Source organism: Solanum stenotomum, chromosome 3 (genome assembly GCF_019186545.1).
Source record: "Solanum stenotomum isolate F172 chromosome 3, ASM1918654v1, whole genome shotgun sequence".
Taxonomy (NCBI): domain Eukaryota; kingdom Viridiplantae; phylum Streptophyta; class Magnoliopsida; order Solanales; family Solanaceae; genus Solanum; species Solanum stenotomum.
The window spans coordinates 20684845-20708359 of record NC_064284.1 but is presented as its reverse complement, the minus strand read 5'-3'; the positions used below and the strand labels follow the sequence as shown (position 1 = coordinate 20708359).

The following is a 23515-nucleotide window of genomic DNA, read 5'->3' as shown; positions in this document are numbered from 1 at the left end:
TCTTTGTAAAAATGAAATTGTAGACTAGTGAAAGAAACGAACAAAGTCAAAATAGTACGTACGAAGAGGAGGAAGCAGCATAATAAATACTTCCTCCGTTCACTTTTAATTGTCATAATTTTCAGTTAAACTGTAAAAACTTTGACTAACATTTGATGTATTTTTTCATCATATTAATATGTAAAAAAATGCAATTTATAGTACTTTTCGTATAGTTTTTAAATATCTAAAAAAATTTATTTAAAATATCAAATTAATATAATCTAATTTAATTTTAAAAATTAACAAATTGACTTTCAAAAAATATAATATAACAATTAAAAATGGATAGAGAGAGTAACAGTCTAGATAGATAACGATAGCTAAAATTGTGGGAGAAGAGAAGGATATGTATAGTGGAATGTGAAGGGTTGGTTCCTTTTGGAGTTGTAGTGTGTTTGGACTAAATTAATGACAAATCAATTGTATCCTAGGAGACTCCAAATATAATCATGTAGAATAATAAAAGTTAGAAAATTGACCTTTCAAATAATAAATGAGCCATCAACACTCCCATTCATTCACTTGCACCAACACACGGCTTGACAGTTAGTACTATTATCTTTGAAAGAAACGAGTGGAACGACACCAGAAAAAAGAATCTTAGATTAGTAGAGTATTACTCCGTTCATGTCATATTAGTTGATTATTATATTAAATATAATTGTTACATACTCCCTCCGTCCCTTTTTAGTTGTCCACTTTAGAAATGACACACAGATTAAGGCAACAATGATTAGCACAGTGAAGTTACAATTTTACCCTTATGACAACTTTTCACTTCAAAATTACAACCACTTATTTGAATTAAAGTGAAATAAATTGGAGGAAAACACATACACTTTTACAATTTTCAAGAAGTGTAAATAAGGGTATAATAGGAAAAAATTTGTTGTCCTTTCTTGATTTGTCAAAATGGACAACTAAATAGGGACAACCAAAAAAGGAAATATGGACAAGTAAATAGGGACGGAGGGAGTATATTAGTTGATTACCTTATTACGAGTGTTTGGCATTGCTATTGGGAGATCAGAAGCACTTATTTTGAGAAAAATATATTTATTTTAAAGAAAAAATAGACCTGTAAAAGTGCTTTTAAATAAAAGCAGAAACAATTTTCATTTTGTTGGGAAGAAACTAAAAATTTCCGCTTTTTAAAAAAGACAGAATCAGAAGTAGAAAATGTTTTTTTTTTCAAAACTAAAATGTCCCTCCCATATACATATATTTACTTATATATCTTTTATTAATTAATTAACATATCTCATATGTTTGGTAAGTTTCATTTAGTAATTTTATTTTATTTTTATACAATAAATTTTATATTTTATTTTACGTTTATGTATTATTATTTTATTTCTTATTTTACATATTATTTTACAAAATTAGAAAATAAGAAGAAGGTAACAATAATATTTTTGTAAGATTAGAAACAAAAGAAAAAACCAATTAAAGATTTCAACCCTTCAAAAATGTATAATATTGATTGAAAATTTGAATATAAAAAATTTTAATTTAATAAAAATAAAAATTTACTTTATTTTTTTGAAATAGATGTTTAAACTAGTTTCACTCTATAAAATAATCTTAATATTAAAAGTACATTAATACTTGTCCTTAATCATAATTTGACTCTCAAAAGCACATTTTGAAAAAGATTAGGCAAACACAATTTGTTTATAAAAAACAATTTTCAAATGAATTAGCCAAACACAAATTGTTTTTTTTTTTTCAAAAATACTTTTCTGAAAAGCTATTTTAAAAAGTGCTTCTGAAAATAAGCAGTTTTTAATAGTAATATCAAACAAACTCTAAATCAAGAAAATATTAATTATTATTTTTTATATATTATCCTTGCAATTAATTCTTTTGGAAAGTGTTCACATTTATTTGTACTCCATCCGCTTCTTTTTATATGTCATCCAATTCTATAAATAGTTGGTCCATAATATTTGTCATTTCATAAAATCAATGTATAAATTATCATATTCTTCCTATTATACCCTTGATAGAGTAGTTAATTAGTCTTGAAAATATATACTTTGACAGCCTAGGAAAATTAATAAGTAATTAATATTCATTGGAGTACTTCATACATTGATTGATTACTCTCTCTATTCACTATTCTATAAATTTTTATTTTCAAAAAGAAATCTCAACAAACAAATTAAAAATAAAAGATGGAGAAACAATCAAAAATAATCTTGAAAGTTGAAGCTTTAACAATTTTTTAAAATTTTTAGATCAATTGGTGAAAAAATTTGGCTCCAAAAATAGACTAAATAATTTAAATAGTCATCCAAATGCATTTTAATTTTTGAAATCTAGCATATTCATCATTTATTGAAAAGTTGACTTAAGAAAACATTAAATAAGGGTAGAAGGGTAAATTTACTTAATTTCTCAATGCAAATGCATGCAATCTAAAAAGGTGACATATAAAAAGGAACGGAAAGAGTAAAACTTTCAAAAAAAATTTTAAGGGGTGAATTACTAAAATCGTCTTCTTATTTGTGATTTCTTAAGCTTCGTGCAAAATAGAAAACGATTATCAATATGGAACGAAGGGAATATACTAGGAAATAGAACCAAGAAAGTGAGACTGTCCTTTTCGAATTTTCCATGTTTGAGTCATTGAGCTGTTAAAAAATTTTTTTAAAAAAAAAATTCTTAGAAAATAAGTTTTTAAGAATAACGAAAACGACTTCTTTAGATGGTAGAAAAAACAAGTTTCATAAATGACATTCAATATTGACAATGTCCTCCTCATTCTCCAACACATTTCATTTTCACTCTATATATCCGAGTCCAGAGCATAAAGGGCAAAAAAAATTGACAATCAAAATGGCACATCAAAAAAAAAAATTTAACCAAAAGGGCAAAATCACTACTGATGTAGCGATTTTGTTTTGACGCCGTTACTCCGTTAAAAAATCAAAATCGCTGACCTACCAACATTTTGTCCAAATTTTTTTTCCTTTTTTTAAAAGAACATCACTGCCCGTGCAGCGTTTTTGGCGATTTTTTTAAAAATAAAATCGCTGCTATGGCAGCATTTTTATATAAAAAAATATTTTTAAAATTAAAATTAGATTGAAAATCGCTCCACAGATAGCGATTTTGGTGATTTTTTTTTCTTTTAAAATCGCTGCAAAAACACTACCAAGGCAGCGAATTTAAAGAAAATAAAAAATATAAGTAAAAAGCTACCAAGACAGAGATTTTTAAATTATTTTTTTAAGTAAAACACTGTTAGAACAACAATTTTCAGAAAAAAATAATTTTTTTAATAGAAAAGCTGCCAAGGCAGTGATTTAAAAAAAAAACTGTCAAAGCGATGATTTTCATGAAAAAATAAAATAAAAATTTTCTATGAAAACGCTATTATAGCAGTGATATTAGGAAAAAAATTGGAGAAAATTGCTGCTCGGCCAGCGATTTTTAATTTTAACGGAGTAAACTGCGTTCATATGTGTCAGAGGAAAATCGCTTTGGCAGTAGTGATTTTACCCTTTTGATTTTAAAAAAATATGATATGCTCTTTCAGAATTTTTGACAATTTTATTTTGCTCTTTTGGCTCTAACTCCTATATATCCCCCTCCTAGCCTTATACCCACACTCTTACCCCACCTCCATCCCTACCTTCCAAAATATTTTTTAAAATTATATATCTTTTGTTTATGTACCAAACAAAAGTAAATAAATAAAAACTCAATCCTGAAATAAAAGTACATTTTCTTTGGACCGAAGACACCCTAGAATTGACTTTTTATATTTATTTCTCTATGTTTGCTCACTGAAAATAATGACTCCGCAATTCAATATGCCTATGACACTAACTCAAAATGTGACCACTACAATATTTCAACACGAGTGAGAGACAGAATATGTAGAACATAACTAGCTTAGAATTACTTTCTTCGTCCAACAAAGTTATTCACTATACTAAAAATAATTGTCCAACAATATTTATTCAATTTAAAAAATCAAGAGATAATTTATCTTTTGTGTCTATTTTACCCTTGTTATTAAATACTATTTATCATCTACTCCCTCCCTTCCCTTTTATATGTCATTCTTACTATAAATAGTTGGTCCATAATACTTGTCATTCCATAAAATCAATACGTAAATTATAATACTCTTCCTATTTTACCCTTGTGAGTTATTAGCTTTGAAAATATACATTTGACCAACATAGAAAAACTAAGGGGTCGTTTGGTACAAACATTGATAATGCAGAGATTAATAACGCATTGATTAGTAATGCAGGGATTATTTTTTGTCAAGTGTTTGGTTTATTGTTTTCCACTTAATCTTGTGTTTCATTTAAAACTCTACACAAAATTAATTTCCTAATATACCCTTGTGTTATAATTATAATTTATAAGATTATTTATTTCATGTAATTGAGTCAAGGTAGATAACCGCCGGACAATATATTTTTTTTTGTAGGATTATCTATTCCATTTAACTAGTTAAGTTATATATATAGAGAGAGAGAGATCCTTGATGACACGGTGTATTTCTAATTTTTTGTTGGTCAAATATATCTTAAACTTAACATAGATTTAAGAATACTTAAATTGTTCAATACCTAAAGCTTATTAAAAAAACAAATAGTTCAAGTGGTTAATCGATAAACTACCTTGAATAAAAAAAATTCAAAAAGATGGAGAAAAAAATATTGATGAAATCATACTATACGCTAAACGAATTTGGAGAATTAAAAATAACATTTATAACCATTCCAATATAAATAAAAAGAAAATTAAATTACAGTGAAATTTAGGAAAAGGAGTAAGGGGATAGTTTAGTCATTTATGGGTCTTATCCAAGGTTTGTTAAACCTTGGATTAGTTATACCTTCATTGTCTAGGGATAAGATAAGACCACATATGATGGATAAGCAATCCATGGATTAAATTAAATAAAGTAACCAAACAATGTATAAGATGGATTAAATTTTAATCCATAGACTATTCTATTTAATACCGCCTACCAAACGTGTCCTAAGTGAATAATTCATGTTCATTGATCAAATTAATTAATCAAAATAAATTAATTCATATTCATTGATTGAAAAGTTGACTTAAAATAAATAATAAGGTAGAATAGTAAACTTACTTAATTTTTTAATGCACGTGAAATAAAAAATGGTGACATATAAATAAGAACGGAGGGAGTAATACATTCTCAAAGCATTAAATTCAATAAAATCAAAGGATAATATAGTAATATTACCCTTGTTATTTATTATTTCTTAAGGAGTGTGTCAAGTCAATAGTGTACAACTATTGTTGGACAGAGGAAATAGTAATTAAATATTGATACAGTTTAGAATTAATTATATTAATTACTAAGAATGAAATTGTAGAGTCAAATCTCAATATAAATAAAAAACGCATACATAGCTATATAATGAAGACATTATCTCAAAGAAAGATAAAAAGAGAATCATAAAAAAAATGTAATTTTGCCATCAATATTATTTTATAATTTTCTTCATATAATTAGTCACTTAGTTGTGATTTTTTATTATTAAAATGGTAAAAACTACATTCTAAAAATGTCTATAAAATAGGAAAGAGTTACTAGTCTCAACTCTCAAGTGTGTATAATTCGTGTAGGGAAACTTTCTACTTTTAATTTTTGCCTATTTCTTTTTTCCTTCCTTCCTTTGTTGGAATAGGACCATTATATATATCTTAGGGAAAATGATCAAAAATACCCTTTAATTTTAATTTATTAATTGACTATGTCTCTATCGTTAAAACAAAGTTATTCATATCTTCATTATCATTAATTTCATCATTTATACTCCTTAATTAACGGAAAACTCCAAATTAACTCAATTTAACCCATTTTTTTTTAAAAAAAGACTCATTCCTCATTTTAAACCCAATACCCCGACCCCTCAATGTTTTAACCCGTATAACCCATTCCCCTTTTACCCATCCAATTCTCATTCATCTCCATCAATTTCTTCTTCCCCAATCTCCTTAACCCTTACAATACTCATTTCTCTGAAAAATCGTAGTCATATCATTCACCAAAAACGAAAAATCCTCCAAATTCACATATGAATCTTCATCATGATCTTCTTATTCTACTACTAATAATTCCTTTCCCTTAGCTGCATTTTGACCCCAAATCTTTCGCCCGTGTGGAGTTTTGATTTGGGATTTGGATCTAGCCAACTTGTGGTACTTCCAATTTCTCATGAGAGGTCCCGGTTACATAGACATAACACACACACCCAAACATAAAAGATATAGATCAAAAATCTCTTTCAGTTTCTTCAACTAATACGCGGTCTGCGCTTCGGTGAAGTTTTCGGTACGGAGGTCGTTGTTGTTTGGGGATTGTGAAAGGGTTTTGCGGAGTGCGATTTCGTCGGTTTCAGTGAAGACTCTGTGATTTTCTGCAGATTTTGTGATTGTTTTGGTGATTGATGGCATTGGATTTCCGGCGATTTGGGTAAGTTTGTACGGTGGTTCACGGCGGTGGTGGATTTTTCCCGAGAGTAGAGATATAACTCATTCTCGTTTTACCCATTCCTATTTAGTAACTTATTATTTTTAGAGTGTGAAGTTAAGTATTATACTATAATTCATTTTGGTCATTTATCAGATGCAAATGCGATTCAACCATGAAAACAAACAAGCAAAGGAGATGAACACTAATTGAATGGGTTATACGGGTTAAAAGATAGAGGGTCGGGGCATTGGGTTTAAAATAGGGAATGAGTTTTTTTTCAAAATTCAGACTAATTTGAGTCAAATTGGGGTTTTTTGTCGATTGAGGGTAAAAATGGTAAAATTAGTAGCAACGAGGATATAAATAACTTTATTTTAACGATAGGGGTATAAATAACTAATAAATTAAAATTAAGGGGTATTTTTGACCCTTTTTACCTATAATAAACAAATCTTTGAAAAAGGGCAGCATCAATAAGTAAGAATCTCCACAAGCTAATTTTTTGTAAGATTGAGAATTAGTACTATACTTTAGTGAATCCACCTATTGGAATCCTTTTTTTAAAAATTAATCTACAGTTTTATGTCCACTTGAGCTTTTAAAGTGTATATATACCTCATTTAATAACAACTATTATAGGAAAAAAGTTAGGACTTAGACATGGAATACATTGTTAATCCATCATTTATATCATATATAGTGATGACACAAGTTATTGTGAAATAAGTTATCTCAGAATAGCTAATCTCAAGACTATTAATATGACATAACGTGTTCTCAATCAAACGACTCCTATAAATTGCTCCATATATTCACCCATAGAAATTAATGTTATACTTTGTATTGTGTCTATTAAAATTGTGTCACATAAATCAAAACCAAGAAAATGTCATAATTAATATTTTATTAATGACGTCATGTTTATGTAATTATTCTTATAATTTGTCTATTTATGATTTTTACCATATATATAGCAGAAGGTGAAGTCCGACAGAGCCGTCTCAACAAGTTTGGGAGCCTAAAGCCAAACTTCATAACAAGGTTTTAGTTTTTTTAGTTGTCAAATACTATAAATTAATAATTATAACATATTCAATGTAATCCTACAAGCCAAGTCTCGAATAGGTAGGATTAATGCAGAGTGCAGACCTTATGAAGTAAGAATGTAAACAATAATAATTTTCAATGAAAAAAAATATAATATAAGTTAGATTAATAAAACCTAACTTGAAAATTTTAAAAACTTATATAATGATATTGAAATAGTTGCGCTATAAATTTGATAAGTTGATATAATGATATCATAGTAGTATTGATTTGTTGTCATGCTTGGAATTTAAAGAATACGCCAAAAAATAAATATGGTATTTTTTATTAAACACACAACAATAGATTTTGCATAATACAAAAGGTTTTTACCATTTGGTAGACTTTAGAATATTCAATAATGAGAAAATAAAAATAGAAAGGGAAATAAAAAAAAGTGCACCTAAAAATAAATATGGGTTCATGTTAATCGTCAATATATAAATAAAAGTCAAGAAAATAGGTAGCCACATAACAAAGACATAACACATAAACATGACCCTTAACTTGGCATCAGCGAACAACTATGACCTTTAACTTTGGTCTGTCCTACAAGGCACCCTACATGACTATTTTATGTCCTACGCGGCGTCCTTCGTGTATTATGTCATGTAGGACACATGTGCCTACTTGTTCAATTTTATACAAATTTAAATGTCTACTTGTGTATATTCAAAGTTGGAGGCATAGTTATTTGCTGAAATCAAGTTAAATGTCATATTTATGTATTATGCCATTAAAAATAATATTACAATTAACAAAACATTATTCTATTTTTCAATTATTACTACGACCTTCACATTGAATAAGGTAAACAATTATATATATATGGAAAAGTGGGGTCTTAAAAAATTTTGGACCCCAAGCGATTGTTTAATGGTCTTATGAAGGGTTGGACGTCCCTTTTGAAGTTGTAGTGTGTTTGGACTAAATGACAAATCAATTTATCCTAAGAGACTGCATATGTGATCATGTTAAATGATAAAAGTTAGAAAATTGATCTTTCAAAAAATACAAGAAGCCATCAATATAATATTGTCTTATTGAACTACAGTCTCATTCATTCACTTGCACTAACACACGGTTTGACAGTTAATAGTATTACAATTGTACTAGATAATACGAACCTAGAAAGTGAGACATGTCCTTTTCCAATCAAAATCCTCTAGTAAGCGTGGGTTCGAGTTTTCATCTAAATTTTTGAAAAGTATTTTCTTTATGAAAATAAATTTTTAAAATAAGAATATATTAGTTATAGGTTATTAATTCTAAATCTAGAAAGACAGAAAATATATTGAACATTCTGAGTATAGATGATATAGGTGCTGCTAATTAGATGAACTTGTTCACTTGTTTCATTCAAATAATTACTACACATGTATACATTTGTACGGAAACTAATAAAATCTCCTAAATATATCCTTATTTATATAGAATAATTCCATAAAGACATATAAGTGTGCACATCAGCTAATTCCACATAATGATCTCCGATCTCTAAACATTGGGGAGGAGGTAGCATGAGTCCTTCTGCCATATTCGCAATTAATCCTGGCATGTAAAAGAGCGCTTCCTCATCCATGAACAAACTACTCTCCTCCTTCATAAAAAACGTGTTTTCTAGCGTTTCAGGAGTAGTGCTACATTCTCCTGAAACTTCTTCCGACTCTGGTCGGAAGATTTCTGCAGCCTCAGCGGCTGCCTTTTGAATATCCTTGGAGTTAGAGGAAGCCGGAATAGGCAACCTCCAAGCCGAATCAGCGAAATTCAAGCAAGCAGAACGGCCTCTTAATGCTAAAGCTGCCACGTCATGAGCTCTAGCTGCCATTTCTACTGTGGGGAAAGTACCAAGCCAAATCCTTGATTTCTTATTTGGTTCTCTAACTTCACAAACCCATTTCCCAGAATTCCTCATCCTGACTCCCCTGTATACTGGATGTCGAGTTTCTCGAAACTTCTTCCTGCCAGCTGGCTTCTTCGGGTTATTTGAAGCTAAATTAATAACTTCCTCATCAGAAAAATTATTATTAGGGGAGTACTGATTGTTATTAGTATCAGATATTGATGATGACGATGATTCAGCAAGTGGGTCTGAATAATAGATATCCATAATAATATTATTGAAAACTGACTTAATTATTTGATGGGAGTGTAAACAGTAGTGTTGGATGGATGGAGGTTTTTGGGTTTGTGGTGAATTTGAAATTGGATTTTCTATAAATAGATATGATAAGTAAAGTGAAGTGTCAAGTGTTGAAGCTAAAAAAGTTGGGTATCACACGGAGTTGTATTGTAATAAGGAGACAGCTGTTTTAAGTCTCAAGTGTGTATAAGTCGTGTAGCCTTTCTGTGCTGATGTGGCAAACTTTCTAGTTTTGCCTCTCCCTTCCTTCCCTCCTTCCTAACTAAAAGGGATAGTATATCTTATCTAGAATATTTAGTCTAGTTAAGCTACTACTTTCTTCGTCTCAATTTTATGTCACATTTTTTGAATTTTAATATTTAAATAAATTTATCTTAATTGTAAATTTTAAAATTGTCTATTATTATAACTTAAAATACTTTTTACCTAGTTACAAATATATAAATTGAAATATAGAGAGTAGTAAACTATTTTTTGTCAAAGGTCAGCATAAATATATATTGACTTCAACAAATCTTCTTGCTTATTAGGCTAGTTATATTCACGTGATTAATAAAGTGTGTACCTAATTTAATAACAAATATTATAGGGGAAAAAAAGTTATACTTAATACATGGAATACATTGTTAATCCGTCCCTAAAAAAATTGCTTGTTATTCACCGATACAAATTAATGTTATGACTTATAGTCACACAAATAATATATTTTAAAGTATAAATTTTAATTTTTATTATTTTTCAATACTTTGTATCGTATTTATTAAAATTATATTACTTAAATTAGAATGAAGAAACTATATAATTATAAGAAATTTTAACTATCTTTTAACCTACGAAAACTTTGTGGAAAATGAAATTGCACAGTACTAGTGAAGGAAAAGAAAAGAACAAGTCAAAATATATAGTACGTAGGAAGAGGAGGAAGCAGTACAATAAATGGCATTCTAGATAGATAACGATAGCTAAAAGCAAGTACATTAAAATTGTGGGAGAGGATATTATCTAGTGGAAGGTGAAGAGTTAGTTCCTTTTAGAGATGTAGTGTGTTTGGACTAAATGACAAATCAATTGTATCCTAGGAGACTCCAAATGTAATCATGTTGAAATGATTAAAGTTAGAAAATTGACCTTTCAAATAATATGACAACTACAAGCCATCAATATTGTTTTATTGAACTACACTCCCATAGTCATTAGTCCCATTCATTCACTTGCACACACGGTTTGACAGTTATTATCTTTAAAAGAAACGAGTGAAACGCAGGAAATAGGAATTTTGGATTAGTATTACAATTGTACTAGGAAATAGGAACCTAGAAAGTGAGACATATCCTAAGAGTGAATTCTATTTTTTCTATATATATATTGTTCGAATGGTTAAAAGCTATGAAAAAATATTTTTTTTTAATGAAAATAAGTTTTTAAGATGAGAAAATTGATTTCCTAGTAGAAGTAGCTGGGGAAATAAGTTACATAAATGACATTCCACCTTGGTTATATCCTTTCCATGCTCCAAGCTTCCAACACACCCCTACTCTCACCTTTTATAGTACTATATACAAATATTTTTAAGATAATATCTATCGTCAATTATGAATTGATCATATACAAGAAATTTTCCTGAAAAGCATTTTTCTTTCCTATCGAACACACTTTAAGTGGCTTCTTATTTATTTACTTTCTTTTATGTTTTGCATTGACTTATTAGTGAAAATCATATGACTCGGCGATTGAACGCTCAGTCAGCATAAAGCTTGGAAAACCACCAACTCGATTTCTGTAATAAAATGTAAACAACAATACTCCAACATGTTGGCATACTTGGAACATAATTAGTTTAGGATTAGTAATTAAATTGACAGTATAATGAAGACATTGTCTTCTCACATATAGAAAGGTAAGAAGAGAAACATAAAAAATGTATTTTTTATCCTGATCAATACGTACAGTATTATTTTATCAAAATGGTTATTAATTCAATTACTCTAAATCTAGAAAGATTGAAAATATATTGAGCATTCTGAGGATATATAGAATAAATAGGTGCTAATTAGATTAACTTGCTCACTCTGTCTACATTTGTTACTAAATTACTGCACTTGTATGTATAAACTATAAAAAATTCCTAAATATATCCTCATTTAGATTGAATAATTCCATAAAGGCATGTAAGCATCATCAGCTTCTACATAATCTCCGATTACTAAACATTGAGGTAGAGGTAGCATGAGTCCTTCCGCCATATTCGCAATTAATCCTGGCATGTAGAAGAGCGCTTCCTCATCCATGAAGAAACTATTCACTTGAGCTTCCTCATTCATAGAGAGGGCCTTTTCTGGCGTTTCAGGAGTAGTAGTATTGCTACATTCTCCTGAAACTTCTTCCGACTCTGATGGTCGGAAGATTTCGGCGGCCTCAGCGGCCGTCTTTTGAATATCCTTAGAGTTGGAGGAAGCAGGGATAGGCAACCTCCAAACAGAGTCAGCAAAGTTCAAGCAAGCAGAACGGCCCCTTAATGCTAAAGCCGCCACATCATGAGCTCTAGCCGCCATTTCAGCAGTAGGGAATGTGCCAAGCCAAATTCTAGATTTCTTATTTGGTTCTCTAACTTCACAAACCCATTTTCCAGAATTCCTCATCCGGATTCCCCTGAATACTGGATGTCGAGTTTCTCGAAACTTCTTCCTGCCAGCTGGCTTTTTCGGGTTATTTGAAGCTAAATTAATAACTTCCTCATCAGAAAAAATATTATTAGGGGAGTAGTGATTGCTATTATCAGATATTGATGATGACGATGACGATGACGATAATTGAGCGAGTGGCTCCGAATAATAGCTTGGAAACATATCTATAGTAATATTGTTGAAAACTGACTTAATTATATTTGATGAGAGAGTAAAGATAATGAAGTAGTGTTTGGATGTTTTGTATATATAGATATGATGATAAGGTAAGTGAAGTATTGAAGCTAACACGGAGTTGGAGGGAGATAAGTGTTTCAACTCTTAAGTGTGTATAAGTCGTGTAGCCTTTATGCGGATGTGGCAACTTTCTACTTTTTGTCTCTCCCTCTTCCTTCTTTCCTTTTTGGACTACCACTAGAATACTTGGTCTAGTTGAGCTACTAATAAACAAATACATTTATTAAAGGTCACCATCATTGTATATTGACTTGAACTAATCTTTTTTCTTCTCACTTTTCACTTCTTAGTAATATTAGTTAGTTACGATAACACAAGTAAAGTGGATCCCACAATTTCTAAAAAATTAGATATTAATTAAATTAAAGTAGAATATCAGCGAAGACGTGCCTATTTTAGCCAAACTCCTTCTTATATACTATAATAATAATAACTAGATAATGTTGCTCGTACTATGCACGGGCCCAATAATATAAATAGTATGTTTTGGGGCTAATAATTGAATTTTTGAAGCGATTATTTGCGTGGATAAATGAATAAGTTTTTTTATCACAAACCTGTATTTTCTTTAACGCTATTTAAGGCATAATAAGACTACCCACATACAACATTTTTGAAATATTTTATGTTGTCAATTACCATGATTTATAGTATTTTTACGATAGATTTACTTCAAGAATCAGTGGAATTTTTTGTATTTTTTCAAAACATATTTTTTGTTGTCAATTATCATGATTTATAGTATTTTACGCAATTTTTAAATATAAAAAAAACAAAAAAAATAAGACAAATAAATTAAAATGGACCCAATATATGTTATTTTTGTTGTCTCAATTTATGTGACACAAATGAAATTTGGAGAGTCATCCAAATTTTCATATGTTTTTTTTTAAAAAATTAAGTTATTAATTATTGTGATTTATAATATTTTTATGTAACTTTGAAATAACGTACATTACTGGTCACATTGTCCTAATTTATGTGATATGGATAAAATTACAAAATTAACCCTTTTAAAATATCTATATTTTAAGTTGTTGATTATTATTATTTATAATACTTTTTTGGTAATTCTAAAATGATATGTGTTATTTTTTCTGTCCCAATATATGTGAGCCTGATACAATTCTGAGAGTCAACCTATTTTATTATATAGCTTTTAAATATTTTAAATTGATAATTATTGTAATTTTTAATGCTTTTTAAGTCATTTGTAAATGATATATGTTGCTTCCTTGATTGAGACTTTTCCTTTTGTGAAATATATATATATATATATATATATATAGTCCCAATCAAGGAAGCAACATATATCATTTATAAATGACTTAAAAAGCATTAAAAATTACCATAATTATCAATATATATATATATATATATATATGTATATATTATTTTAAAAGGGAGTTTATGCCCAAGTTCTACTATATAATAAATATAATATATAATATTCAAGAAAATCCCAATCTTGAATATTATATATTATACTTTGGCATAGTAGAAATTTTAAAAGTCCCACAAGTATAATAAATAATATTGAAGATTGGAAAAAGTCTCAATCTTGAATATTATATATTATAATTGGGCCTAGACTCCCTTTTATAATATAGTAGAAAATAATAATAAGAGAAAGAGAATACTTGAGATAGAATGGGGAAATTAAATACCAATCTGTTTGGGGTAAATTTGTGCAAAATTTAAAAATCAAATTATAAATTAGTGTTTAGATATGTGATTAAGGATATAATTTGAAATCGAGATTTCAAATTCCAAATTCTCCAAATATATATATATATATATATATATTTCAAATCATGATTTCAAAAAATAAATAAATGAAAAACTTGATCCATTAATTTAAATTTTATATATAAAAATAAATAAAAAGGACCAATAATCATTTCAAAATTTTCAAAGAAAATAAGTCATGTTCAACGTTTGAGTGAGTAATAATTTTGAAATAAATCTTTTGAACTACAATGACTTGAGGGCTAAAAATTAAAATAGAAGGGTAGAAATATAAAAATGACCTTTCAAATATATGAAATTCATCCGACTCTAAACACACGGTTCTGACAATTATACATCATTAACTCCAACTGACCTTTGCAAGAAATGAAAGAAAGCATTTCGCGCCGCCACTTGTCCACGAAAACGTGTGATCCACCACGTGGCACCATTTGCAGGTCTCCACCATCATAATTTTCTTCTACTACTGGACTAGCTCTTAAAGGGATATCTATTTTATTTTATTTTATTTTATTTTTGGAAAGTTTCCTATATTTCACTCTATATAGTACATTAATTAATACTGTCTTGTTGAATAAGAAATTATTTCTAACATTACAATTTTAAAGTGTTTATAGACATGAAAAAGATATAACTTATTTATTTTGTAATTCATAATATTGAAATTCTTTAATGACGAGATAAATAAATTTGGAATTGAAACTGAAACTTTAATTTGAATATGGTTGACTCAGGGCACCCCTTCATTATTTTTGAATGAAGGAATTACATACTTAGTTTTCAAGTAAACAATTGTTTTCAATATCAGATAATTTTGCTTAGATTGGATTCATAAATTAACATTTAGATACTCAGTAATTACGAAAAATAAGTTGAGAAATTGTAATTCTTTAATATCAGAATGGCAAAAAATATTGAACATTGTGATATCACTTCACATTTCATTTATTCAAATATGACGGCTTGAAATTTGCAATACTAATCTTTTCTTCTCACTGCTAAAACCAAGTCATCCATTGACACGTGTCATTATTTGGTGGCGCTACTATCTACATTGTTTAGTATTAAAATCATAATACTAATGTACATTCGTACCATCCAAATACTGAGTACGAAAATTACCAAAATCTTCTAAATCCTAGTAATTTAAGAAATTGTACTATTTAGATAGAATAATTCCATAAAGTCATGTAGGCATCAGCTTCCACATAATGATCTCCCATTTCTGCACATTGAGGTGGAGGTAGCATTAGTCCTTCCGCCATATTTGCAATTAATCCTGGCATGAAAAAGAGCGCTTCCTCATCCATGAAGAAGCTACTCTCTTGCACTTCATCGTTCATAAAAAATGCATTTTCTGGCGTTTCAGGAGTACTGTTATCAGATTCTCCTGAAACTTCTTCTGACTCTTCTGATGATGATCGGAAGATTTCGGCGGCCTCAGCGGCCGCCTTTTGAATATCATTAGAGTTGGAGGAAGCCGGGATAGGCAACCTCCAAGCAGAATCAGCGAAATTCAAACAAGCAGAACGGCCCCTTAATGCTAAAGCTGCCACGTCATGAGCTCTTGCTGCCATTTCAGCAGTAGGAAAAGTACCAAGCCAAATCCTTGATTTCTTATTTGGTTCTCTAACTTCACAAACCCATTTTCCTGAATTCCTCATCCTGATTCCCCTGTATATCGGATGTCGAGTTTCTCGAAACTTCTTCCTGCCAGCTGGCCTTTTTGGGTTATTCGAAGCTAAAATAATGTCATGGTCAGATGATGATGATGATGAAGAAGAAGAAGATTCGGTTAAAATTAGTGGGTCTGAATAATAGGTTTCAAAGATATTCATTGTTGTTGAGAGCTAAAAATAGGAAGTAGTTGTATAATAGTGTTGGATGTTTGTTCAGTTAACAAGTGTTGTACATATTTATAGTGGGAAAGTATGATAGTGAAAGGAGAAGAGAACACGGAGTGATAATAAGGATACAGGCTGGATATAAAAGCGTAAGCCCAGCTGTTTTTTTTTGTGGGACAAGTAGATTTTTCTTTTTGTGTACAGCTCGTGTGGGTTATGTGGCACTTGTGAGCTTTTACTCTTTCTTCTTTCCTTCCTTTTTGGAATATATATACTCCTCATTACTGACCAATCTTTGACATTTCATCAATTATAATAACATAAATAAAACTTATTCGTGTTGCATCTATTTAATACTCTATGTCATCATCACCAATTTTTTAATTTACAGATGAATATTTGGGGATTCAGTGAACCAATAGCTGTCAAGGAATAGGTCAGCTTTCATCAACTTTTTTTTTACACTCTCTTCCGTCTCTATTTACTTGTCAAATATTTTCTAATTTGATTTTCCTTTTTACTTGTCATTTTCGACAAATTAAGGAATGACAATTTTTTTTTATTATTATACCCTCAATTTGTTAACATTGAGTTAGAGTGTGTTTTGTATAGCCGTTGGGAGGCCAATAGTGTTTTTTCGAAGAAAAAAATATTTTTTGAAAAATAAAGTGTTTGACAAATCCTTAAAACTATTTTTAAATGGAAATAGAAGCAATTTTTCTGGTGTTGAAAAAAAGCTAAAAATCCGTGCTTCGTAAAAAAAAGCAGAAAATTATATTTTTGAAGACTAAAATATTCCTTCCATATATACATATATACATATATATCTCTTATTAATTAATTAGCATATCTCATAAGTTAAGTTTCATTCAAGAATTTTTATTTTTTTATTTTTTTAATTTTATACAATGAATTTTTATATTTTTTTATGTTTATATATTATTATTTATATTTTATGATTTTTCTGATATGGGGAAGAAGTTAAAAATATTTGAAATGAGAAAACAACATACCTGAGGAAAAGAACTATGTATGGAGATTCAAACTTTGGAGAGGAGAAATTAGACTATAGTAGAGTAGTTACAAATTTTTTTAAAAAAAGGAATGAAAAGGGAGGAGAGAGGGAGTGTTATTTCTATTTTAGGAGACTAGATATGGACCCAAGTATATTTTATCAGATTTAAAATTTTATTCCAAACTATTTAAATTTATAAAAAAAATACCCCAACCCTAAAAGTGAAGTTTAAGTTCCATAATGACAGATATTTTTTATCAATTTGGGATAATCTGTTCAATTAAGAGGTAAATATGTAAAGTTTCATAATGACAAAGATATATTTATAAGTACGATAGTATAATGAAGAATAAAATTAATTAATAAATTATACTAATTATTGAGATTCTTTGAAAAGATAGTGGAAGGTGAAGGGTGAGTTGCCTTTCTATTCTTATCTTAGGCCAAAATATATATAGCCGCCCCCTACGTAATCCAATTGACAGATGAGTTTGAAAATTGACCTTTGAAATGAATATATGTATGAAGTCACTAGTGAAGTACCAATAATAACTAATTAAAACTCAACACACGCTTTTGACAGTTAATACTTAATAATATCATCATTTGCTACTCTAATAAATTAACAAATTAAACTTTTCATTTCTCACGCGGGAAATTATACGCGTGGACCACGTGCATCATTTCCAGTTCCAATGTGCTTCCACTTGTGGAATTTCGACTAGGAATATAGTATTGGATTAGTGCCACAAAGTTGAGACATGTATATATCTCCAACGATTTGAATTGTCCCCATTATTATTCCATTCTAGAAAGTTATACAATTGTCATCACTAATAATTTGGTATTAGAGGCGGATCCAGTTGGGTGCATATATATTTGTTAACTTTGGAAAAAATCATATATATATATATATATATGTATATCTATTTTTGAAAATTGGTAGAAACTATGATATAATTAATTATATGTAGTAATTCAGGAACTATTTATACTACAAAGAAAACAAATATAGTAGTTTTATTTTTAGGAAAAGGACATTTTTTATCGAAAAGTAATAATACAAGATATTTTTGGACTAAACTACTAAAATAGAATATTTTTATTCAATTTTGTCTTCTATATACTAGAGCATGTGGGTAGCTATTGGTTAAGAGGAGTACTTGCCCAAATGATCGATATTGAAAATTCTAGGACAGATGAAAATAGGTTTGAAAAACTAGCGCATTTATTTCACTCAATTAGCTTGAAAAATACTCCACAAATCTACTTTTTCACTCACTTGCCTAAACCAGAAAAAACTTAAGACCAACTGTCATAAAACACACAATAGTCTTATATACGCACGGTCTAGGCCAATGATTCTCTTTTAACCTGAACCATTTTCTTATGCTACTACGTACAACACACTATTAAATAATAGTATAGCAATACTAGTAATATCTACATGATCATTACAAATTACAATACTTCACTCTTAGCATTAGTCTCATTATACTTACTTATATATATTAGATAGAATAGCTCCATAAAGGCATATCATCAGCTTCCACATGATCTCCCATTTCAGTACATTGAGGTGGAGGAACCATTAATCCTTCCGCCATATTCGTAAGTAATCCCGGCATGCAGAACAACGCTTCCTCATCCATAAAAAACATATCATCCGGAGTACTAGATTGATCTCCAGTAGTAACTACTGATTCTTCTTCCGACTTTAATGGTCGGAAGGATTCGGCGGCCTCAGCGGCCGCCTTTTGAATATCCTTAGTGTCGGAGGAAGCCGGGGTAGGCAACCTCCAAGCAGAGTCAGCAAAATTCAAACAAGCAGAACGGCCTCTTAATGCTATAGCCGCCACGTCATGAGCTCTTGCCGCCATTTCAGCAGTTGGAAAAGTACCAAGCCAAATCCTTGTTTTCTTATTTGGTTCTCTGACTTCACAAACCCATTTTCCTGAATTCCTCATCCTGATTCCCCTGTATACTGGATGTCGAGTTTCTCGAAACTTCTTCCTTCCAGCTGGCTTCTTTGGATTATTTGAAGCTAAAATAACTTCCTCATCAGAATGATTGGCTCTATTATTAGGAGAGTTATAAGTAGTAGTATCAGAAAATGATGAAGAAGATTCTATTTGTGGGTCCGAATAATAGCTTCGAAAGATATCCATTTTTTTTCTTTAATCAGTGATATTTGTTTTTGAGTGAGTTTAGAGATTTTAATTGTTCTGGTAAATGTGAAAAGTTTGATTTCTATATATAGTTGAGACTAAAAAAGTTTTGATGATGAAAAAGAACACGGAAGTTAGAGGGTGATAAGGAGACAGGCTGTTTTAAAAAATAGAGTGGGGCAGCTGTTTTATATGACAGCTGGAGTGGAGTGGGGCTGTGGTTTTAAGAAAAGTAAGTTCCAACTTCCAAATCTTCCGTGCGTCTAACTTGGCTTATTTTTAGTTTCTTCTATACTTCCCTTTTGGACTATATTGGTACTTAACTTGGAATACTTAAGCTACTACTTCACAATATTGACATTTGTCATGGACTAAAAATAATAAATTTCGTGTTGTCACTTGTCAAGTCAAATGATACTAGAATAAGACGGACTACTTTGGTAGGTAAAAAAAATAATTACGAATGCCGTACTAAAAGTTTATAAATCAAACTATGAGATACTCCCTCCGTCCCTATTTACTTGTCCATATTTCCTTTTTTGGTTGTCCCTATTTAGTTGTCCATTTTGACAAATCAAGAAAGGACAACAATTTTTTTCCTATTATACCCTTATTTACACTTCTTGAAAATTGTAAAAGTGTATATTGTTTCCCTCCAATTTATTTCACTTTAATTCAAATAAGTGGTTGTAATTTTGAAGTGAAAAGTTGTCATAAGGGTAAAATTGTAACTTCACTGTGCTAATCATTGTTGCCTTAATCTGTGTGCCATTTTTAAAGTGGACAACTAAAAAGGGACGGAGGGAGTATATCAAAACACGATTACATGCTAATTATAACAAAAATAATTTTAAGTGNATCTTCCGTGCGTCTAACTTGGCTTATTTTTAGTTTCTTCTATGCTTCCCTTTTGGACTATATTGGTAGTACTTACTTAAGGTACTACTTCACAGTATTGACATTTGACATGGACTAAAAATAATAAACTTCGTGTTGTCACTTGTCAAGTCAAATGATACTAGAATAAGACGGACTACTTTGGTAGGTAAAAAAAATAATCACGAATGGCGTACCAAAAGTTTATAAATCAAACTATGAGATACTCCATATCAAAACACGATACATGCTCATTATAACAAAAATAATTTTTAGCGACAATAAATAAACATATTAATAAAAAATGCTAAAGTTTTTATCATTATTAGTTAAGTGTTATTAGATCCAACGTCGCTCAAGGCTTTAGGAACATATAAAAAGAGTGATAATTGCCGCTAAAAAATTATATTTAATAGCAATTGAGTTATTGTCATTAATTAATTGCCGCTAAAGATTATTTTTTATGTGGTGGATTATAATTTATATAAATTAAACTATGCTTCAAGACTTTCACCAATCTCTGTTGATGATAACAATAATAGCGAGACATGAAAAACGAAGAGCAAAATTAATCAAATGAGTCTTTTTAAAATTATGAGTTTAAATCAGTGTTTGGACATTTGAGTTCATCCTGATTTTGTCGCATATTATGAGATGAAATTTCAAATTTCCCAAAAGCATGATTTGAGAATTTCATATCATGTTTTGAGATTTTTCAAATACAAAAATGGACCTACGAGTTTATATTTTGTATTTAAAAATCATATTTATATGGGTAATGCTAAATGGCCAGAAAATTTGACCAGAAATTTAAAAAAATTATAATATCTTTTTTATTTTAAAATAAACTAATATTTTTTTCATTTTTAATTAAAAGGTATTAAAGTTAAAGGGGTAAATTGTTCAAAAAAAATAAAAATAACATAGGTTAAATACCATTCTGGTCAAATTTTCTAGTCAAGAGGATTTTTCCTATTTATATGTACTAACCATTTATTTCATATGTAAAGAAAATTTATAATTTATATCATTACTTTTTAATCCATTTATATCTCATATAACATTATTCTCACCAACACAAAATTATTGTTACTTCAAAACAATTTCTACTTTATGATTTATATTCATCAAATTCATTATTTTCCATCAAATTTATTCAAAGACTAGTACACTACAACTTTTGTTTAATTTTGTCTTTTATTTAATTAAAATTTGATCAATAAATGTTGTATTTTTTTAAAAAAAATATCTTTGTGATAGCGTATTATGTAATTTTATAAACTCTTATTTGATAAAATTATACGAAGAATTGAGACAATTTTAATAATTTTACAACTTATGAAATTTTTATGTGTATGAAAAAATATACAACATAAAAATTTAAATTGCATATCCAAACAAACGATGGTAAATCAATTGGTAAAGGATGCAATTGGTTACACGAGCAATGCGGGTTTGAACCAAGCTGCTAGCATTTTTTTTTTTGGCTTGCTCTTGTACAATGAAGCTCTTTCTCTTCTTTTTTTCTCTATCATTTTCATTAACGTGTAAAGGGCTTAAATTTTTTCTCTACTTTCAAACATTCTTATTTATTTACTACTACTCATTATTATTTTAATTTGGCTCCTTTTCACCGTAATTAATTTCTTTTTTAAAAATAAATTCTCTTTCATTATTTGTTAATCTCTTGATATGAGTATTACTGTTTATTCTTTATCAATTAATGACTATTGAATTATGAACGTTACATAAATATTATTAAGAATATACTTAAATAGTAGTTTTTTAAAAATATATGTTTTAAAATGATGAATATTATTATTTAAGTTCTTTAAATTTAAAGGTTCTTTCTATCTTCACCACATTTTTGCAAGGTAAGTTGACTAGGTGAAACTACAATTTTTATTATTTCTCTACTATATATCTACAACAATACATAAAGTCAATGAAATATGAATATATTAACACTATTAGATGATTTATACAATCTCAAATTTTTAAGGTGAAAAATCTTTTTTTTCTCAAAGTTTTAGCGAACAAGGCCTCTAATTCATAAAAAGAAATAAAAAATTAAATTGTTTAGTTATATCTAGTCTCATAGTATTTAAAACAAAATATTACTAACATGCAATTTGATAAATTTGTGTATAAAATTTGAATAACATAAATAACTCAAATTGTAACCCAAAATTGAAGCAACTGACCCGCTTATCTTACTTGAACGGAACGGCACATACGACCTCTAAAATCTAGACTCACCTCTGCAAACAAAACAAAACTTCAACTTTATTTCATAATTTCATATTATGCTTTTAAACTTTGTAAGAATCAAGGGTCCTCTAGGGATGACAATGGGGCGGGGCGGGTTAGGCTTAACCTGCTTTGCATAACAATCTTTTTTCCTTTTTACCCTGCCCTGCATAGACCCACTCCGCATGAACCCACCCTGCATAATTTATATAATATTTTCTTTTTCTAGTAAAGTTTGATACTGAAAATAAAATTCATGCAAATAAATTCATTTTTCATTAAGTTGTATTAATTAAATGGATAGTGGCTTAAAATTTTATTTTTAAGAGGTCAATTGGGAAACATGTAAGAAATTATATTATTTTTATTGAACCATTTTCATTTATTATCTTAAATATTTTAATAACTTTAAAGAAATTATCTTAATGAATAATGTTTTATCACTCTTATAACATATAAAAATTTATAAGTTTTATTGAATCCACGTGAAATCACATATAATCGCAACTCATCCCGCATTAATTTTTTTTAAAAAAACACTTCAATCCGCCCCCAAAACTATAAATTAGCTTCATCCCGCATAGCCTTAAACTCACCCGTCCCACAAAGCCATGTCATCCAAAGGGTCCCCCAATTGTACGAAGTACGAACACACGTTTTGACAGTTACAAAAATAATCTACAACTGCCTATCATTTCACCACGGAAACGTGTGGACCACGTGCGTAGGTGCAGAATCGCATACTCGGTTTGCACAAACATACAAAAGTGGAGAATCTTAAAGATTATTGTACTCCACTTATAGTAAGACTTATACTCCCTCCGTCCACTATTGTTTGTCAGGTATACTAAAAATAGTTGTCCAAAATTAATTGTTAATTTAAACAATCAAGAAATAATTATTCACTTTTTCCAATTCTGCCCTTAATAATAACATAACTACT

The 23515-nt window shown here is 29.2% G+C and overlaps 3 protein-coding genes and 1 pseudogene across 4 annotated transcripts; all 4 read right to left on the bottom strand.

Moving 5' to 3' along the window:
• Positions 1-8846: 8846 nt before the first annotated feature.
• On the bottom strand, positions 8847-9811 carry LOC125860174 (dehydration-responsive element-binding protein 1A-like). Its single transcript, XM_049540071.1, has one exon. It carries the CDS (start codon positions 9714-9716, stop codon positions 9033-9035), a length of 684 nt encoding a protein of 227 aa, XP_049396028.1. The 5' UTR covers positions 9717-9811; the 3' UTR covers positions 8847-9032.
• A 1840-nt stretch (positions 9812-11651) lies between these two features.
• LOC125860171 (dehydration-responsive element-binding protein 1A-like) lies at positions 11652-12669 on the bottom strand. The gene has a single exon (XM_049540070.1). The coding sequence runs from the start codon at positions 12593-12595 to the stop codon at positions 11891-11893; it is 705 nt and encodes a 234-aa protein (XP_049396027.1). The 5' UTR covers positions 12596-12669; the 3' UTR covers positions 11652-11890.
• Positions 12670-15433: 2764 nt separating this feature from the next.
• On the bottom strand, positions 15434-16328 carry LOC125860172 (dehydration-responsive element-binding protein 1A-like; annotated as a pseudogene). Its single transcript, XR_007445818.1, has one exon. The product of XR_007445818.1 is annotated as a dehydration-responsive element-binding protein 1A-like (transcript).
• Positions 16329-18497: 2169 nt separating this feature from the next.
• LOC125859352 (dehydration-responsive element-binding protein 1A-like) lies at positions 18498-19506 on the bottom strand. Its single transcript, XM_049539082.1, has one exon. The coding sequence runs from the start codon at positions 19444-19446 to the stop codon at positions 18790-18792; it is 657 nt and encodes a 218-aa protein (XP_049395039.1). The 5' UTR covers positions 19447-19506; the 3' UTR covers positions 18498-18789.
• Positions 19507-23515: the final 4009 nt, after the last annotated feature.

Bases quoted from the DNA above. Each gene is read 5' to 3' on its own strand.
- LOC125860171 (XM_049540070.1), bottom strand. From the start codon at position 12,595: ATGTTTCCAAGCTATTATTCGGAGCCACTCGCTCAATTATCGTCATCG.
- LOC125859352 (XM_049539082.1), bottom strand. From the start codon at position 19,446: ATGGATATCTTTCGAAGCTATTATTCGGACCCACAAATAGAATCTTCT.
- LOC125860174 (XM_049540071.1), bottom strand. From the start codon at position 9,716: ATGGATATCTATTATTCAGACCCACTTGCTGAATCATCGTCATCATCA.